The following is a 17897-nucleotide window of genomic DNA, read 5'->3' on the forward strand; positions in this document are numbered from 1 at the left end:
ATAACTTGTGTGAGAATTTGCCTTAATGTTTGCATACCCGTGCTAATACAAGCCTGAGGGCTTTTTGCCTTTGCTGGTGCTGTTGCTGTGGACTCACAGCTGCACAAAAGGTTTTGGTCAATGCTTCTGCCTCCCTGAGCAGCTGCAAGCCATTGGCAGGAGGTGGGCTGCAGCCATAAAGCACCACTTCCATGCTTTCACACCTCTGAGCTGTCTGTAATTATTTAAGTTTTATCCTGCCTGAAGCTGGGTAGAGCCCATGGAGTTGTCCCAATTTCGGTGATGGCAGAGTAAGCCCTCTCCTGATAGATGTGCATAAGAAGACAGAAGAGCAACACAAATATGTCATGCAAATAGTCATGTCCTTTTAATACAGTAAATACATTATAAAACCGAGGTTACAAGTTATCTAATTAAATAAAATCATTAGACACAGAGAATAAGATTGTTTAAACATAGCAGCTATGCAAAAATATGAGGACTACATAGGAAAAATATAACTATTTCGGAGTTATTACAGTAAATAAACATGAGATTGCTGGCTCTTTTTCTGTATTAAAGAAATACAGAGAAATTGTTTATATTCTGTATTCTGTATACCCTTCTGGATAAGCAGAAAGACTATTAGACGTCGGTACCTTACTGCTTAAATAGTGCAAATAGACATTGGTGATGGCACTTGTATTCATTAAAAATGTATGTATGAGCTCAGAACAAGCATAGCACATACTGTACAGGATTCTTCTGATGCACTTTTGCTTCTTCCTCTATCCCCTCTTTGTCGCTGTGTTACTGGAAGAGGCTTTCTTCCCAGTGCAGTCTCTCCACATCTACAGTTGCACTGTGCATGTCTGCACAGCATACGCATTACCAGCAGCTATTTTTTTTAAAATGAAATACAAATATCATAAAGGAAATGAATGTCCAGGGCTTTCATCTTTTTCTACTGCATTAATCAGCCTGTCGTTTGGTGAGAAACAGTAATAAAAACAATTCTGTAAAATGTCACTGGAGTATCATGAGTCAAACTCTCTGCCACTTTGCATGCAGAGACCATAAAATTATCCCTGTCTGAAGGGTCCCCAGATGTCAGGTGGAGCTGGGGCTGGTGGAGAGCTGTCTTGGGAGCGCTGTTTTTCTCCAGCAGACTACGTCAAATATAACAACTTCTCTGTGGTTATTAGCAGTCAGAAAATGTTCAAGCAGCTCTGAGGATGAGGGAGGACTCTTTTTACCCTTGGACTCTGGGAACATGAACATGAACAAGGAGGATTTCAAGCAGCTAGAGGAACTGATACTTCACAGTGTGGTAAACCCCAACCCCAGAGCACAGCAAAGTGGCTTGGATTTCCCATGGCCACACTGCTTGGCTGTCATGCAACTGTGTGGCTGTAGCAGCTTTGTCTCCAAGTGTGTGCTTTGCAGCGTGCAGCATCCCACAGGAGCAGTGAAGTGGCTCAGCCCTCCCAGAGTGGCAGCCTACGGGAAGCCCCTTAGAAATGGGCACAGAGTCCAGAGAAGGGTGAATGGGAAGGGACAGGATGCCTTCCTTAGTCATAATGTTAAAGGCTTTTTCTACATTATCTCCAGGCAAGTTACAAGCTACTACTTTTAAAATATGGATCTTGAGATGAGTGGCAAGATCCATGATGCTCCATCCATATTTCTAGGCCAGAAGCTGCACGAGAAAAGTACCTGGCCAAATTCAAAGTATTCTTATGCAGCCACAGTCACTGGGGATAATGCTAGCAAGAAAACATTATTTGATCAGTCCTTCTGTCCAGGAAAGTAGTTGCATGCTGTACTAATGCTTGTGCAAGAGCTGCAGAGAAAGACAGCAACATGTGTTTTACTGCCCTGATTCAGTTATAGGAAGAGCTAGGAGTTTGCTTTTCATTGATTTTGTTTTGTGTTCTTGTCTAAAAAGACTGCTAATACATGAAATAACTGAAGGTATTTAATATAAACTACTAGCAGAAGTTCCTATGGACCCTGAATTTGACTCCAGGGTAGTCAAATGAGCTGCATGCTGGGTTTTGTGTTGTTTTCATCTATCTGAAAAAAATTCAGTCTGAGAAAACATCTTCTTAAAGTGATTCCATGTGCCTTTTTTTCCTGGGGGCTCTGTGAACCTCCTTTGCAGTGGCCAAGCTCCTGAATCCCCAGGTGATTAATGCTTAGGCGCAATTCTCATTTACTGGCATTTTGCAAACTTGTGGACTTCCACTGACTGCAGAGGAGTTATTCTTGATCTGTGCTGGTGTGAAAGATATCAGATGCTATTTAACTTGAATTTGCTACCGTATTTCTTCCTTAGGCATTAATAAGAGCTTATCAGAAGCGTTCACTTTTATGAGAGATGCTGTCATCCTCGGCTAGGAGTGCAGCATCATTGCTCTGGATTAATCAGATCTGAAGATTAAAGTCAGGTTAAATTAAATTTCATTTCTGCTGCAGTGGAGATTGCTGCCAGCAGGCTGAGAGTGGAGGTTAGGACACTCAACACTAAAAGGCTGAAGAACCCACTTCCTCGTAGGTACAGCGTTGTGCTGTGATCAGGATGCATGGTGGAGGTGGGAGCTCACTGCTGCAGGACACAGGAAAACAAAATAGGCGGCTTCATTATCCTGCTTGTGTTGGTGAAAAAACAGCATTCTGTCATGTCTGTAAGGTCTATTGATTTTTGTAAAAGCTAGACATGGTGACATAGGCTTCTTCATTGTTTGGTGACCTCAGTTCACTGCTAGGTGGCATCTGTGACACCATGTCACCTTCCAGGGGCTCTGGTCCAGGTTGGCCTGAGGGATCCAGGGGAGGAGCAGAGGGAAAGTCAGTATCTTGGTCACACAGGGGCGCCCCGCTGCTGTGGCACACTTCATACATGCTGGATCCACAGACGCCTTCGGTGCCTGCAGACTGGTTACTTCCCAGGAGTCCATGCAGGGCTTCTGATGACCAGTTTCCTCCGTAACTCATGGACAGGTTTAGGTTGCTTTTGTCTGTCCTTGCAGGACTCCTCTTCAGGTCTGATGCACTCCTAATCTTTGCTGGAACATTTGTCTCTGGAGCAGTTGGTGGCTGCAGAAAACTTTCCTGTTCAGCTTTTGCTCGAATGCCGTCCACTTTATGGATAAAAACGTAACCGAAACTCTCTGGGTTAAAGCTTATATCAAAATTCTGCATGGCAAAGGGAATAGCACAGTCAGTTAACAGTGGCCAACAGTTGACAGAAAAGATGCTTTGCTAGTTCATATGATTTTAGAAGGTTATTTATTATTCCTTTAACTCTGAAAGTAACCCTGAAAAGGCTGAACAATAGGTTAGTAGAGAATTAGCTATTACAAAGCTCAAAATCTTTTTGCATGTTAATCTGAATCTATTCTGCGGTCTCCTGCAGGCAGCATCACTAAATAGTGTTTCAGAGACTTTTTGGAGCCACATATCTACTGCACACCTGCCATATAATAGGAACAAGTGTGCTGGCACAGGCAGCTCCTTTCAGTTCTATGTTCCTAATTTAGCAGTGAGAGAAATAAAATTTTATCTTGGCTTCTTGAAACATATTAGGAATCCCTGCACCACGGAACACAGGGGATGGCAGAGATGTCTTTGACCTCTGAAAATTAAGAACTTGCTAATAATCCACCAGATGGATTGCTGGCAGGACAACTCTGTTGAGTTTCTTTAGTGAAAAAATATAGTAGATGTAGTTTTAAGGAAACTGGTTAATCCTACACCTCAAAGTTTGTGGCATTTGCCCATCAGACTTTTACCTGGCAAAGTGTGTTTCATGTGCTGTGTGGCCTATGAACAATTCTGTTGGCCATGTAAGAGGACATGAGTATCACCAGGGATGTTTGCAAAGGGTTCCAATCCAGCTCTGTAATCACAGTTTCATAGAAGCACTGAAATGTCCCACTTGGAGTGGACTTCTGGAGTCCACCTGGTCCAACCATTTGCCAGAAACAGGACCTTAAATTGGGTTATCCAGGGTCCTGTGCAGCCAAGACTTGAATATTTCCAGCAAGCGGTACTCCACCTCATCACATCGTCACATCATGTGACCTACACAATGTTTAACAGGTCTCACAGAGAAGGATTATTTTCATATATCTAGATGAATTTTCCCCTGAAATAGCACCTACCTTTTGCCTCTTGTCTTGTTGCCGTGCAGCCTTATGAAGAGAACATCTCACCTACCCTCCACCTATCCTTTAGGTACTAGAAGGCTGTGATTAGTGCTGTCACCTTGAGTTTTCTCTTTTTCTACAAACAAATCCATTTGCTTCAACCTTTCTTCATATATTAAATTCTCCAGCCCTCTATAGTTAGTTTGCACAAGTCAAAGTTCAGGCACTACATGAATTGTCTGTTATATCCATACCCTTTGCTATTATTTGCCCATGCAAATATTAGCTCTCTTTAGCAGAATGTAGAAGCAATTTCTGAAAGATGGACCAGTTCATGTAGCAAATGCATGTACCTTCTGTAATGAGTGTTAGTTTTGTTCCCAATAGTCTATACTCAGGTGAAAAAGGCAGTGGAAATACATACATTTTTTGGTTTCTTGCACAGTTGCTCCAGAGTTTTTTTATGATCAGGAAGGTTTGGCCACATAGCAGGCTTGATCCTGAAACAGCAACAGTAGACAAGGAGTTCAACAGCAGCAAAAATGAGACATGCTGAGATAACAGAGGTTCATGTTGCATCATTTATACTAATTCTCACCCAGCCTTAGGTGTGACTTGCATTACCCAGAATAATGGCAGAGAAGTTCCAGAATAAAACAAAGACAGGAGAAGAAGAGGAGGTATAAAGGTCACCCAATAGTCATTGTTCTTCTGAGTGCACAAATTGTCGCAGTTAAAGTAAGACACTTCACCAAGTACTGGGAAAGCAGCAAATTGTGCTGGCAAAGATCTCATTTGCATTTAGCTGTTTTAACTGGGTTTTGCATGGTGAAACCATCTTCTGCAAGTGAAAAAAGAGGCTGTGGTTGAAGTGCAAATTTGCAGATATTTGCCTCTGCATGTTTATATTAGTCAAAGAAATGTATCTTTTCTTACTCCTTGGCCATCTTTCTCTGCTTCAGGTATCTGTATTATAACCTTGACTACAGGTTTCCTTTTACTGCCTGAATTAGCAAAGTTCTCATGCTGTGCTGCTGTGAAAACCCTCAGCCATGATGCATCTAGAGAATACAGCCTGACTGACATTCGACTTTGCAGTGATGTAAGTATAGCTGACATATGAATTATCAGCAATATTATAATATTATATATATGAATATATATTTCTGTTTATATATATTTATATGTATTTGTATATATATTTGTATATACAAGCATAAAACCCCTCTTTTTACAAAGGAAACCTCTGGATTCAAAAGGTCTCACCATATAAAAAACTGCTTTTTCATCAGTTTTATGTATTCAGAACTTCTAGAAAAGTTAGAGAAGTGCAGTGCTCAACAGTACTAAAAAACAAGAGCTAGAAATCTCAAGATACAGCTATACTTGCAAATTAAACAGCACCAGGGAGCAGTCCCTGGTAGGCAATTCAGGTGGCTAAAATGTTTAATTACTAAAAATGTTCCTGACACAGTTTCACTGAGGCCACCTAACCACATTCCCAGGCAATCCCCATATATAAATCAGGAGTTAGCACCTCCCAAGTATTGTCACCAAGAGCTGCTGGCATTCAGGCATCCCTCTGGGCATCAGTGAAGCTGGATGCCATGGGCAGGGGCTGCCCTGAATGCCACCAACCAGCCACGGGCATCCTGCCTTTCAGGGGGTTCATCTCCTCTGGCTGAACTTGGGAATTTTGCGCTTCAGATTCTGATCCCTCCAGATTATTTATGTATTTGTTTATTGTCTTAATCTTGTCTACTAGCTATCTATTTCATATAAGTATATATTACTACATACTGAAAAAAAAAATTACATGTACCTATCAACTGCTTGTAGCTGATACATGAAAAAAGCCCACAGAGACTACGGACTGCCTGTGTAGGTAGTGTAGCTCTGGTCCCACCTCTGCCTTGACTGCTTTGGAGGGGGCTGTAGAGCTTGGTTTTGCCACGCAGCTGGATGTGGACTCATCTGGTCTTGTGGCTGATGCCATCAAGCCCTTCATGCAGAGAGCACTGCCCCGTCACTCCTCAAAGCAGTACCCTGCTGACTCAGACTGTGAAAGGAAAAGAGGCAATCTCCTCTCTATATAGTTTCCAAACCTCTTGGGACTTTACTAAAACCCACAGCTTGCTTTCTTTTCTGAGTCTTGCATGAAGCTCTTGAGTCAAATGCGCCTCCCATGAGACACTGACTACGTAAGTGTTTTGTGGTGGCTTCAGATCCCCAAGGGTCCCAGCATTTTGAGCCCAAGACTAAAGTCTGATTGAAACAGCGGAGGTATGTTCTGCCTATATTGCGGAACATGTCTTTGTTTGCCTTTGACTTGATACAGAAGCCCGGAGATAGAAAGAGAATAGATCACAGGTACAACAGGGAAGGCAGTAAGACTGTCAGAAGAGGACTGGCTTGCAAAAATTTTTCTCATATGAAGAGACCTAGATTACCTGCTTTCCCAAAAATTTAGGATCAGTACAATCATGACAACTGATAGAATGAATCCAGGGATGGCGAGCATAATCACGAACATGCTGTTATCTAAAGGCAAACACAGGACATCTGTCAGTGCCCATAAATGCCTCACTGCTAGCCACAATATCCACCTCAGACCATAAGTCAGAGATGAGAGCCCAACACTGCACATTCCTCCCACTGGCCTGGTGCAGCAGTGGGTCTCTCCCACCTCACTGACAGTGTGAGAGGTTGGGAGGTCAGGGCTCCAGCCCTTGGCTGAGCTCCAGGCTGGTTCCCAGAGGTCTGCTGTCACCCCCAGCCCGGGGCAGCTGCCACTCACTGCATCCTTACAGCAGCACCAAGGTGACTTCCATCGTGTGATCAGGTGCCCAGCAGGGCTGGCCCTGCTGTGGCTGCTGTCTCTTCCCTCCCCGTGCTCTCATTGCTGCTGCAGCCAGGGCAAACCAGGCAGCTGGGGTGTCACCAGCCCAAGGGCCCCTTAGTTATCTTGGACTGAAGTGCTTTTTGCCCTTACATCTCTCTGCAGAGTGCTCTCCTGCAGTCCTGAAGCTCTTGGATACGCTCCATTCACTCCACGTGCCTTTAAAATAATCTCCATTGGGCTGCGAGCGTACTTTCACCTCGTAAGAGGCATCTGTTTCGAGGTTTTTCCCCAGTAACTTTACCTGAAGGTATGGCGATTCTATTGTCTAGACATGCAAAAAGATGCAATTACTGACTAATAGGCATAGAAAACAGGAGCAAAATCACCACAGCAAACACTGTTACTATTACACTTAAGATGTCTCCATTTCTTTACAGTGTTATGTCTTGTGTTTCCATGGCAAAGCCCAAGCACAAATGAACGAAACTTTGGTAGCCCACAGAAGCACCTAACAAACAAGGGTGCTGTTGGTCAGGAATTGTTTTGACTAAGGAAATTTCCAGAGGACAAATATTGCTCCTTTCCAACTTGTCAGCTGAAAAACTGCAGAAATGCAGACCTCAGGGCTTTTGCATGATACTGGTATTTCTGATAGCATTTAATTTCAGAAATTAGTGTAAGATCACCAACATATACTTACCTTCCAAGGACCTTCTCCCTTCCGATAGGCTATTTGGTGTATTAATTTGTCCTTTAAGTATTTCTTCCATGAATGTGGTGTACTATAGTGAATAAGATACTCATTTGCCTCCTTTTGGTACGTGATGTTGATATTGAATGGTACCTCGGGCTTAACTGCAAATGGCAACAAACCAGGATACAACAGATGCAGAAAAATATTACTACAAAATAAAATCGTCTTGAAAAATAAAAGTAGAGTCCATTTCAAATTAAACTCCCTGCAGGGTGATCTGTCTTGAGTGGGGGCTGGCCTGAGCTGGGTGAGTTTTACGCTGAGGCTAGCTCATCATTATACCTTGGTCCCAAGATGGGCTTGGTGTTGACCAGCTGAAGCAGAGCTGCGGCCAGCATTTCCTCAGACTGTGACATTTAGTCTTGGAAAGCAGTTCCTGAGCAAGCCCAACCCTTCTCTAGAGATGCTTGAAGACCTGAAATTCAGTCCTTCTTCCCAGTACTCTGAGTTGGTGACCCCATGCCAAAAGTGGTCACCATTTGGGGTAAAGGCACTGGCAGCAAGCCGGTGGCCAACAGGGCGGTAGGACAGAGGAAGAGATGAAGCTTGACAGTGTTAGATGTAGCAGAGGGGCTGCAGCTCCAGGACCTTACCATGAACCCACACCTGACTTGGTCTGCAGAAGGAGACAGTGCCAGATGGCCACCCTTGCAAGTACAAGTCCAAAATGCAGCCCCCTGAGCCCTGCCTGATGCTGGACACGCCTGAGGACCACAGGGACCCGTGTTTGTGCCGCTGAGGTTTCCTGCATTATCATCAGCTCTCGCAAGAACAGAGAGCCCATGTCTCTCTTTTCTCACAAAAAATGCATATAGTCCCATATTATGCCCATTGCTTCCGTATTCCCCAAATATTTAATCTTTCCATGGAGCACCATCAGTTTTGAAGGAGACACCACCAGAGATGGACCATGCTCTCCCACAGACAGAGGTGGTGTAAGATTATTAAAAAAACTATTGGACTGAGGCAGAAGTGCTTTATAAGAGAAGGATATTGCTGTGACTATTGCCAAAGGAAGGCAAAGCAATCCAGCACCAGAGCAGAAAACAGGGCTGCCCTACAAGGGCTTCTGTGCAGCCCTGGAATGAGACCAGCTCCCAGGAAGAGTAAGTCCTAAGGAGCCCCTCTTTCCCAGAGCTCCCTATTTCTTAACTTAGGCAGGTCCCTAGCATGGCTTTGATGAGCTCATTGATGGGTTCTTGGTGTCTCTTCTGCACCACAGGGTGCCTGAACACTTTGTTCAGACCATGGGCTCCACCAAGAAGCAAGGTGTGAAAAAGCGAGATCTTGCAACCCCACAGTCCCTGCGTGGGATTCTGGTGTGCTGCCAGGTTCAGCTAGAGTTCAGCTGGTCAGCCCTGAAACTAAGCAAGCCCTAGTAAGAGATGAACAAAATGTCCCTGCTTGACAGTTCATCCAAGCCCACGAACAGCTGCTTTTACCACCTGTGTGATTCATTTTAGGTCCAGGTCTGGGCAAACAGTGTTATAAGAAGCCGGTATTAAGCTGCACATTTTTAATGGGAGTTAGTCATCTTTATCTTTGAAGCATCACACTCTACCAACATGCAAATCCAGGCTCCATCCCTTCCTAGGACACTATTTTATGTCTCCTCTATGTTATCCAGATTGACCTCTAGGTGTTGCTCTGGACAATTCACACACACACACACGCACTAATGTCTATACCTTTATAATCTACAAAATGTTCAATGTCTTACCAATGTCAGTGACGAACAGACTCCTGCAGACTCTTCTCTTTATCTCATATTCCATGCAAATATCTTTATTTGAGAGTATATCAGTGAATTGTAAGAAATACACGTCTTCCCGTTTCTCCATATTGAAACACACATAATTGCTGTCTTCTTTGGTACTGTTGAGCAAAGTGACACATTAGTTTCTTCTCAGTCTTACTATAAAACTATAAGGGGCAAATCCTGGTTGCTCATTTCACATTAACTGAAGTAAGACTCCATACGAAATAAGAAAAAATGACATGTAAATAAAGAGATTAAAAGATGGATATTCTTTTTCCTCGTGGTCTTTGAGCACAATAATCAAGTCACAGTAGGAGTCCTGGAGCTCCCAAGAAAAAAAAAATTAAATATATATATATATATATTTGAGATGCATGTGTTAAGAAAACCTTTGTATCTTTAAAAATGAGCTTACTGCTGCCATTTTTAAATATAGGGCAAAATAGGGTAATGAGGAATTTCTTACTGACTGAAGTGGCAGCAAATACAGGGTCAATACAGGGAGATATATGATAACTTTTCAGAGGTGGAAACGTATCTATGTGTTCTTCCATCTGTGTGATTCCTGTGTTTGAGGACTGTCATAAAACTTCAGCCAAAATCCAAAATAAACCCCATGAAAATAGAAAAATTCTAATGAACTAGGTGGAAAAAATTAATTAGTGATTAGAATAGTAAGATGCAAAAAAGAAAAAAAAAACTCCTTCTGCTGGTTGTCACTGTACTTTCAGTTTCAGGAAAAACATGCAAAGGGAAAAAGCAGAAGTATGCTAAAGAAACAAAATCTGAGCTTCTTCATCTAGGTGTATTTAAAAAAGGTGGAAGTGTTTCATGGTCTTGATTAGAAGTGGAGATGACTGATAAGTTTGGTAAGTTTTTGGGTTTTGAATACTCATTCTAGTGTGTGTTTTGCATGTCTGTGTGTGCAAAGACAGTTTAACTTTTGTCTTGACCTAGATAAAGACTTTTTCAGTGGAAAATAAGACTTCTCATGAAATAATTTACAGTGGAAAGGATCCGCCTCTTCAAAATCATTCCTACTATTTACTTGATAAGTCTGGGTTTGCTTTTTCTTTCTCTCTTTTCTTTTTTTCTTCCTTTTTGTTTTGTTTTGTTGTTGTTTTGTTGTTGTTGTTGGTTTTGTTTTTGTTTTTTAAAATATCATTTAATTTAAAGGAAAAATGCTTTTGTCTTATGCTCAGCTTCACCAGAAACAATAGAAGTTCCAGAGCAACAGGAGCAAGATGAAGACTATTGGAGACATTATAATACCCTTCGTAGATCCTTCCATCCGATTTTTCTTTCTTGTTGTGGGTTAGATTCTGCTTCAGTAAGCTCTTCTTCTTTGCTAAATATAGTATTCAAACCTGGTAAAATGCTCTGAAACAGAATTTGGTCTCACTTTTCCACTCCTGTTTCCCAGCATTTGGCAGTGTGACTAACCATTCTTTAGCATTTATCTTCCCAGAAGTTTACCAAAGTACAGACTGACAGCACTTACCACACAGCCAGGGTATAGTTAGTGTTGTGAGGAGGCATCTCTGTAAAATTGCAGGTCAGGCTGCTGTAGGAATCCTTAAATTCCAGCTGGCTGAAGCAGTCAATGTCAAAGTTGCCTGGTTCGTCATCTTCAAAGGTCCCTAGGGAGAGATTCACACAATGGTACTTGAAGCAAACCAGCGTGTGTATTCAGTCTGCAGCTCCATTGTAAAGGAGGTTGTTTCTTTGTGTGGTTGCCTAAAAGGAAGAGGATCAGCCTACCTGTTTTGTAAGAAGCAAAGCAAGCTTGTTCAAAATGAAATTAAAAGCCACTTGCACCTTTCAGGGTTGCTCTCCGTGCATGCCAATGAAGCCCACCCACTTAACATGCACAGGGATATATACTGCATCACCGGCCTGTGAACTATAAAATGATTTTGCATCACAGATGGCTCAGCCAGACATGACACCCCATGTCTGTGCTATTCTTTTAATCACGGGCAAACACGGGGGATAATGTTGTCCTTTAAACATCTGTGAGATATAAATATATAAAATATATTGACCACTCTGCAGTCCAATTCTAATTCCTCCTATATTTGAGCCAGGGGAATTCTCACTTTAAAAGTTATGGATGATTTTTATACCAAGAAAAATCAGGACCTGCCCTGGCTGAAATCATCCTAGAACTTTTTCAAACAGGTTTTCCTATTAGGAACCACAAAATGCTGCTATCCTTGGACATGTAAAGGGGAGCAATGGGAGCAATACACATTCATAATGCCTGTTGTAAAGCAGAATAGTCATGTCAAGGACCAAAACACTCCTGAAAACAAACAGCACAGGAACACACACTGGGGGATATACTCTGCACAGTTACTGCCAGAGGTGTTTGGGGCTGATGCTCAGGGCTAACGTCTGTTCAAGAGCAAGGGCTAGTTTCAACAGGATTTATTTGTGTGGGAATTTCAGCTCAGGACAGCCTGAAAGGACGTCAAATACCTTTGAGTCTGAAGCAGCAGACCCACAGCCAGGGTTGCACACCATTGCTGTTGTTGCTCCTGCACCAGGACCAGCTGTCCGCCCCCTGCTCTGCCCCTGCCCATGCTGGGCAGGTCTGACCTGTCCCCAGGTTCCTGGGAAGGCTGAAAAATGATGTGGGTGGCTTTTGGAAAACCAGAGTATTCTGGTGTCATGAGGCAATTAAGCCTCACAGCACATTTTAACTGAATTGCAGAGTTTTCTGAAATGTCACAAATTTGGGTTGAGGAGGGAAAGCTCAGACATTCTGCCAGAACACACAGCTTCCTGCAAATTTGCTTCGATGACTCATAAAACAATCATGATTTGACTAAGAACGTATGTCTCATGTCCTACACTTGGCATGTATGAGGTCAGTGAAACAAAAACTGGTGCTTCTGAGAGGACTCCTCTCCAGCAGAAAATGCTAATTCAGCCCAATTTCATGAAATTTCACCCACGGTAGCCAAGAACACAGTGAAAGGGATATTGCGAGCCCTTGAGTGGATTCTCAGGGCAGGAACGCCTCTGTCCCCTTCTACCAGTGGTTAAGGGTAGCTGTGATGATGTGTAACTCTCTCCCCTATGTCCAGGGACGATTCCTGATCCTCCACTGGATTGCCTCCTACCCACTCCTCCACATGCCCTTCCCATGCTGTGTGCCTGCTGCAGCAAGAACAAGTCCTGGGCTGCGCCGGGGATATCAGTGACTCAAGTGCTTGCATAAGCAGCTTGGGGAAATGCCCATGGAGACATTCCCAATGGAAAGTCCCTCACAGAGAAAATGATGGTCATCTCTGCTGTGGCCCAGGTGGCTGAGATCACTGAGGGGTGACCAGCCACTTGGACACTGCGATTCACAGTCCTGCTGGTGATGCCCCATGACCCCCAGCCAACTCTGCCAGCGTACTGGGAGATCCAGACCTTCTCTGCAGTGGGAGCACACCTGGAGATCCAAAACCGTCATGATTTAACAGAATGGAGAAAGCAGGGGAGAGTTTTGTGATTGCATGAATGTGTAAGAAAAGCATGTCACCCCCAGCGTCCCTCACACAGGAGCATCTGAGGATGCACTGCTCCGGAAGTCAGATCTATCCCCCGAGCCAAAATTAAGTGCCCATTCCCAATGTGAGCAACCAGTGCTAGGAAGGATTTCCAGGTCTTCCCTTCTCACCGCAGGTCTGGTGTTGCCTGTCCCAAGGGGAGCTCGGATCTCCCTGAAGGAAGAAGAAATGGAGCATCTTCCACCAAGGCGGCCGGTTTGAGGGGACAACCTGTGCAGCACAGGTAGTGCGCCGTGCTCTCTGACCACCACATTTTAGAGAGAGACACAGAGGTCAGCGCAACTCCAGAACAAGCCCTGCAGCAGTTTCACAGAGGCAAAAGTCTTGACCAACACAGCCCTGAGCCATCGGGGCAGATAAGTATCTACAAAAATGTATATTACATATAATTATGTATTTGAGAGTAAGTATGTTTGTGTGTATATATATACACATACATTCAAAATTCATGGGATAACAAGTGAGCTGAAATGAATCTGTATAAAATGAAAAAAAAACACACCAACCTACCGTATTGTAGACAGTTAGATACACCCAAAGCTCACGTGCACATATATAGCACATTTTACACATCCCTAAGACTTCAGCTACAATGATCCAGGAGATTGGTTTATTTATACGCATAGTTACCTCAAGGCAGCATTAAAACTTGTGAACTAGGATGGTTAATCTTCCTTTATGTAATAGAGAGAGACTGCTTAGTGTTTTCTATGTATAAACTTTACATATACAATATCATATATATACGCAGAAAATTGATAAACATCATATTAATAAATAGCCTATCAAAAAGAATTTCTCAGCTGTCTGCTACTGTTTTGCTGGAAAGCAACAGAAATTTTAAGTCAATCCCTGTCAGGCTGACTGCAAAATCAAAAGAAAGAAAAATGTCTTGTCTTGCAGTTTATACATTTAATGATTATCCAGCATGGTTCACCTTTGGTGCCTGGGTAGAAGGAAAGCTGACGTTACCTCTTTGAACTTTCACATTGTTGATAACATGGTTCCTCATTCACGGAAATAACACCCTAACTATAGAATATATGATAATTAAGCCTCATGAATGGCCTTAAGTATGCAAATTTGAAATGCTTTTCCTGGTACAGTTCCTCCGTGGACTGAGAAATTCTTTTTTATCTGATGTACATATGTGTGTGGCCCCAGTCACGCTTCTTCCCTAAACTTCAGAAACACCACACACAAATATATCTGCTGCATAAATGGTTGTGGTGACTCCAGTATGGCTCCTACAGCTAAGGGCTGTAGGCACAATTAGAAGTTTACAAGATTATAATGTTTTTCCTCGAGAAGCTCAGACCAGACAGACCCCTGAGCCTGGCTCTGCTGAAATCAAGGCACGGCTTGAGATGGAGTGATTCCAGAGGGAGGAAAACTGCTCTCACAGCTACAGCTCCGGCAGGTCTTTCACAGAAATGGTCATCCCTAAGGTTTGGCCAACCCCCAGCAGAACGGTTCCAATCACAGCAAGAGTCTCACGAGCCTTTACCAAGAGAAGAGTGTTAGCAGAGGCTATGCTTTGAAGCCACCAGGACTAACCACAATGTGTGAAACTGAAGGCACTAGTAAGTGCCTGCAGGATCATTGACAGAATTTGCAAAGTCAATGAAGTGACCAGCTCTGTGGCCAGAGCCCTGCGAAATCTCTAGTGATGATGGCAGCGGAGAGTATATCATCTTGGTTTAGGATTTATTTGGCTCAGGGAGGAGTTTTCATCACAACAGTTTTGATGTGGGTTGGACAAACTGAACAAGTCTGGGAAAGAGGGCCACTGATGTTGGCCGTCCTGCCCATGACAGCCTGCAGCGTGCTGCTGCCTGCTGCTCCTGCCCGTGCCTGCCTGCACATCCATGGCTACCCTGGCATCGTTTTGCCATTAGCTCCCTTAGGACTTTTGGGGTCACCACTGCTCTGTCAGGCCTGGGGAGGCACTGCTGAGGAGGCAGCCTGCCACTCATCAAAGAGGTGGAGTTGAAGGCAAGTGCTGCACTGAGCTTCTCCTCTCCTCTGCACCTAATAATGGATGAGATCACACCTGCATCGGCTGGTGGCACTTTGTCAGGCAGCAGGGTGACTCTGAGAGGCAGAGAGAAATCCAAACATCTATCATGATGTTCAATTTGTTGGTCAAACCCATATGACTCATAAGGAGATCATAAAAGCTGGTAATTGCTCAGTGGGGATTTTCTGAATCTGTTTTTCTTTAATTCTAAGCAAAGGATTAGTTATGGTTTACTGGAAGCTAGTGATGAAACAAAGGAAAGGTCTTCTCCCATCTGCTGTTGAAAAGCCCTGAGCATTTCAGTGACGTCTGCTATAAATCACTAGTATTGACCACCTACAACTGTAGCTGCTTGCAAAATCTGGTTCTAAACAGCTGCAAATTGTACAAACAAAAGGTAAACAGAAAAAAAAAAAGAAGAAGAAGAAGAGAAAAAAAACCACAAACAAACACAACCAAGTCTGGTGGATGCAATTCTGAACTTTTCTGTTTTCCACTAACGCAAAAACTTGTCATGTATTACCTAGCTACATATGTGTGTATGTGTATATATATATATATATGTTATACAATAAATGACAACTACGTGAAAAAGAGATTTCTAGCCATTAAATCTGTGAGACAGCATAGGTACACAGACATCATCTTCCTACAAACCAGAAAACTCTTTTGCTCCTCAGTGATGAAATTGCAGTGCCCTAAACTACCAGTAACCAAATGACTGTCCATGTCCTTCAGACACTGTGCAACAAGCTCTGTCACAGCTGTTTGCTTAATATTAGACAAGTAAGAGTTAAACAGATCTGAGACTGAATCTGTAAATGCAGTTTTTCAGCTCCCTTTTGAGAAAAGGGACAGCAGATTGAAAGATGGTGTTTTTTATCATTGCTCTTTATGATTTTGATTGCGACTAAATTGATTGCGACCTTATTGATCTTGATGAAACTAAATAACTTTCACTTGTCCAAACGAGATAATGAAATCTGCAATAAGCCTGAATTCAAACTGTCGAATTAATTTATAATTTTTTGGCATGTAAGTGATGAATGCTCTTAGTGATGGGCTGTGAGAAGCCCATGGTTGAGCTGCTGCCTCAGCCACGATATGAAAGACACTAGGACTATCCCCAGATATAACTTTCACAACTGTTTAAAGGAAAAAAAGAAAGTTCTGTTTTTGAAGTGGAACAAGTTGGGCCCCACTTGACGTATATTAAGACATTTTCTTTGGAGGAAACTGCCAAGAACAAGAGAAGTCAGAACCTCGGCATCCTTTGATGGCAGGTCAGAGTGATCCTAGACTGCAGAAGAGTGAAACAGGCATAACTCCTCACACAAACACTACATACAAAAAGAAAGGATTAACAGGTCTGATGTTGCATGCCCTCTGCATACAGGAATCACCTCCTCATTTCAGACAAGTTTGGACATTGAAAGGTCAGCAGACTTGGGAATTAAACAGATAAACCAGCTCCACATACACCCCAGGTACTGGCACTGAAAGAAAGAGACTGGAGGCTAAAACTTTAACATATTTAACCCAGCAGTTGCATTTTGGAGCACTTAGCTCAGGTTTTCAAGATCATACATGAGTGGAAAGATGAACATGAAATGACTCACCATCACCATCTGCAGAAGTGCAACCACTTTCCCCAAAAGTGGTACGAAGAAACAAGACGAAAATGCTCAATACTGTACTCGTCCGTGTCATCCTGAGCACACTGCATGTGTGCAGGACCTGTGTGTGTGAAACCCTCGCTTACTCACTTACTTTATACTAGACGCAGAACAAACACATTGCCTGATAAAACGACCGCAGGCGAGGGGAAGTGTAAACATGCTGGCAAGGATGACTAGTGGCAGAGAGCAGGAAGCCAGAGAGAAGATATTTGCAGAGCTTTTACTTTGAAACACGCTTCCCACTTCAAAACTAAGGACCTTCTGGATCAGGCCCATTGAACTCACTGGGCTGAATCTGGTCAAGTCCAGTGGGTTGGATGCAAAAGTTTCTTGGACCATGCTCCTGTCAGGGCTAGTGGGATTTTTGCTGCTGATTTTCCTGAGGAAATGGTTCTGTTGCCACATCTATTTTCCTCTCAATGCAGGTACACAGTTCCAAGAAAGAAAAAAGTCTTCCAGCTATGAAATGTTAAGTGCAATTGCTGCTTTTTATTCTTTAAGTGTTGGCATCACACAAGTCCCAAACAAGACAATGCCGACCCAGAAAAGTTGTGATTTACAGGACTAATCCTGCAAAACCCGGCTCCTGAGAACAAAGTGGTATGTCTCCCTTTTTTTTTTTTTTTTTTTTTTTTCATTCTGTGGACAAAGCAGGGGCAGAAAAAGGATGATAAAGAGGTGTTAAATATTTCCTATGCACACTTTCTGTGGCTGTATACACCAACGCACACCAGAGCGTATTGCAGGGCCATGCACACAGCTGACTGATGTGGGTAACTACAAGCGAGCAGAAGACCTGAGAGAGGAGAGCAAGCTCCTGCATAGCACTGGCTGCACCAAGAAAGCTGCATGTTGCAGGCGTAAAGGAAACTGAGGGCAAAGTTGGTAACAATGCCCGAGCAAGCAGAAAAGTGGTGACACTATAAAAAGATACAACATGCAAGCCACAGTGACTTTTTTGTTTGCAAGGAAAGAAACCACTCAACAGAACTATGAAAGCTCAGCCCTCCTGTCTAGAACAGTGTCCTTCTTGGCAGGGAGCTGGGGGCTCTTCGCCAGTGGCACTCCCTGCCCTGACCAGGGGCAGTGGATACCCCATGGGGTGCTTCTGGGTTCCCCCACACTGTTTTAATAGGAGGAAATAGCCCCC

The 17897-nt window shown here is 43.3% G+C and overlaps 1 protein-coding gene across 1 annotated transcript; it reads right to left on the reverse strand.

Annotated features, from left to right (window-relative positions):
• Positions 1 to 343: 343 nt before the first annotated feature.
• On the reverse strand, positions 344 to 16945 carry IL7R (interleukin 7 receptor). Its single transcript, XM_083818511.1, has 8 exons — positions 16688 to 16945; positions 10987 to 11125; positions 9447 to 9601; positions 7673 to 7827; positions 7123 to 7297; positions 6581 to 6671; positions 4555 to 4630; positions 344 to 3177 (listed from the first exon to the last, which is right to left on the reverse strand). Exons 1-8 carry the CDS (start codon positions 16776 to 16778, stop codon positions 2674 to 2676), a joined length of 1386 nt encoding a protein of 461 aa, XP_083674637.1. The 5' UTR covers positions 16779 to 16945; the 3' UTR covers positions 344 to 2673.
• Positions 16946 to 17897: the final 952 nt, after the last annotated feature.

Source organism: Anser anser, assembly GCF_964211835.1.
Source record: "Anser anser genome assembly, chromosome: Z".
Taxonomy (NCBI): Eukaryota; Metazoa; Chordata; class Aves; order Anseriformes; family Anatidae; genus Anser; species Anser anser.

What these genes read in the sequence shown, in the direction of transcription:
- IL7R (XM_083818511.1), bottom strand. Translation starts at nt 16,778, where the DNA reads ATGACACGGACGAGTACAGTATTGAGCATTTTCGTCTTGTTTCTTCGT. An exon ending in AGGGAGAAGGTCCTTGGAAG is followed by an intron (nt 7,298 to 7,672) that starts GTAAGTATATGT and finishes TTGCATGTCTAG; the next exon opens with ACAATAGAATCGCCATACCT. An exon ending in CTAAATTTTTGGGAAAGCAG is followed by an intron (nt 4,631 to 6,580) that starts GTAATCTAGGTC and finishes TTGCTGTTTCAG; the next exon opens with GATCAAGCCTGCTATGTGGC.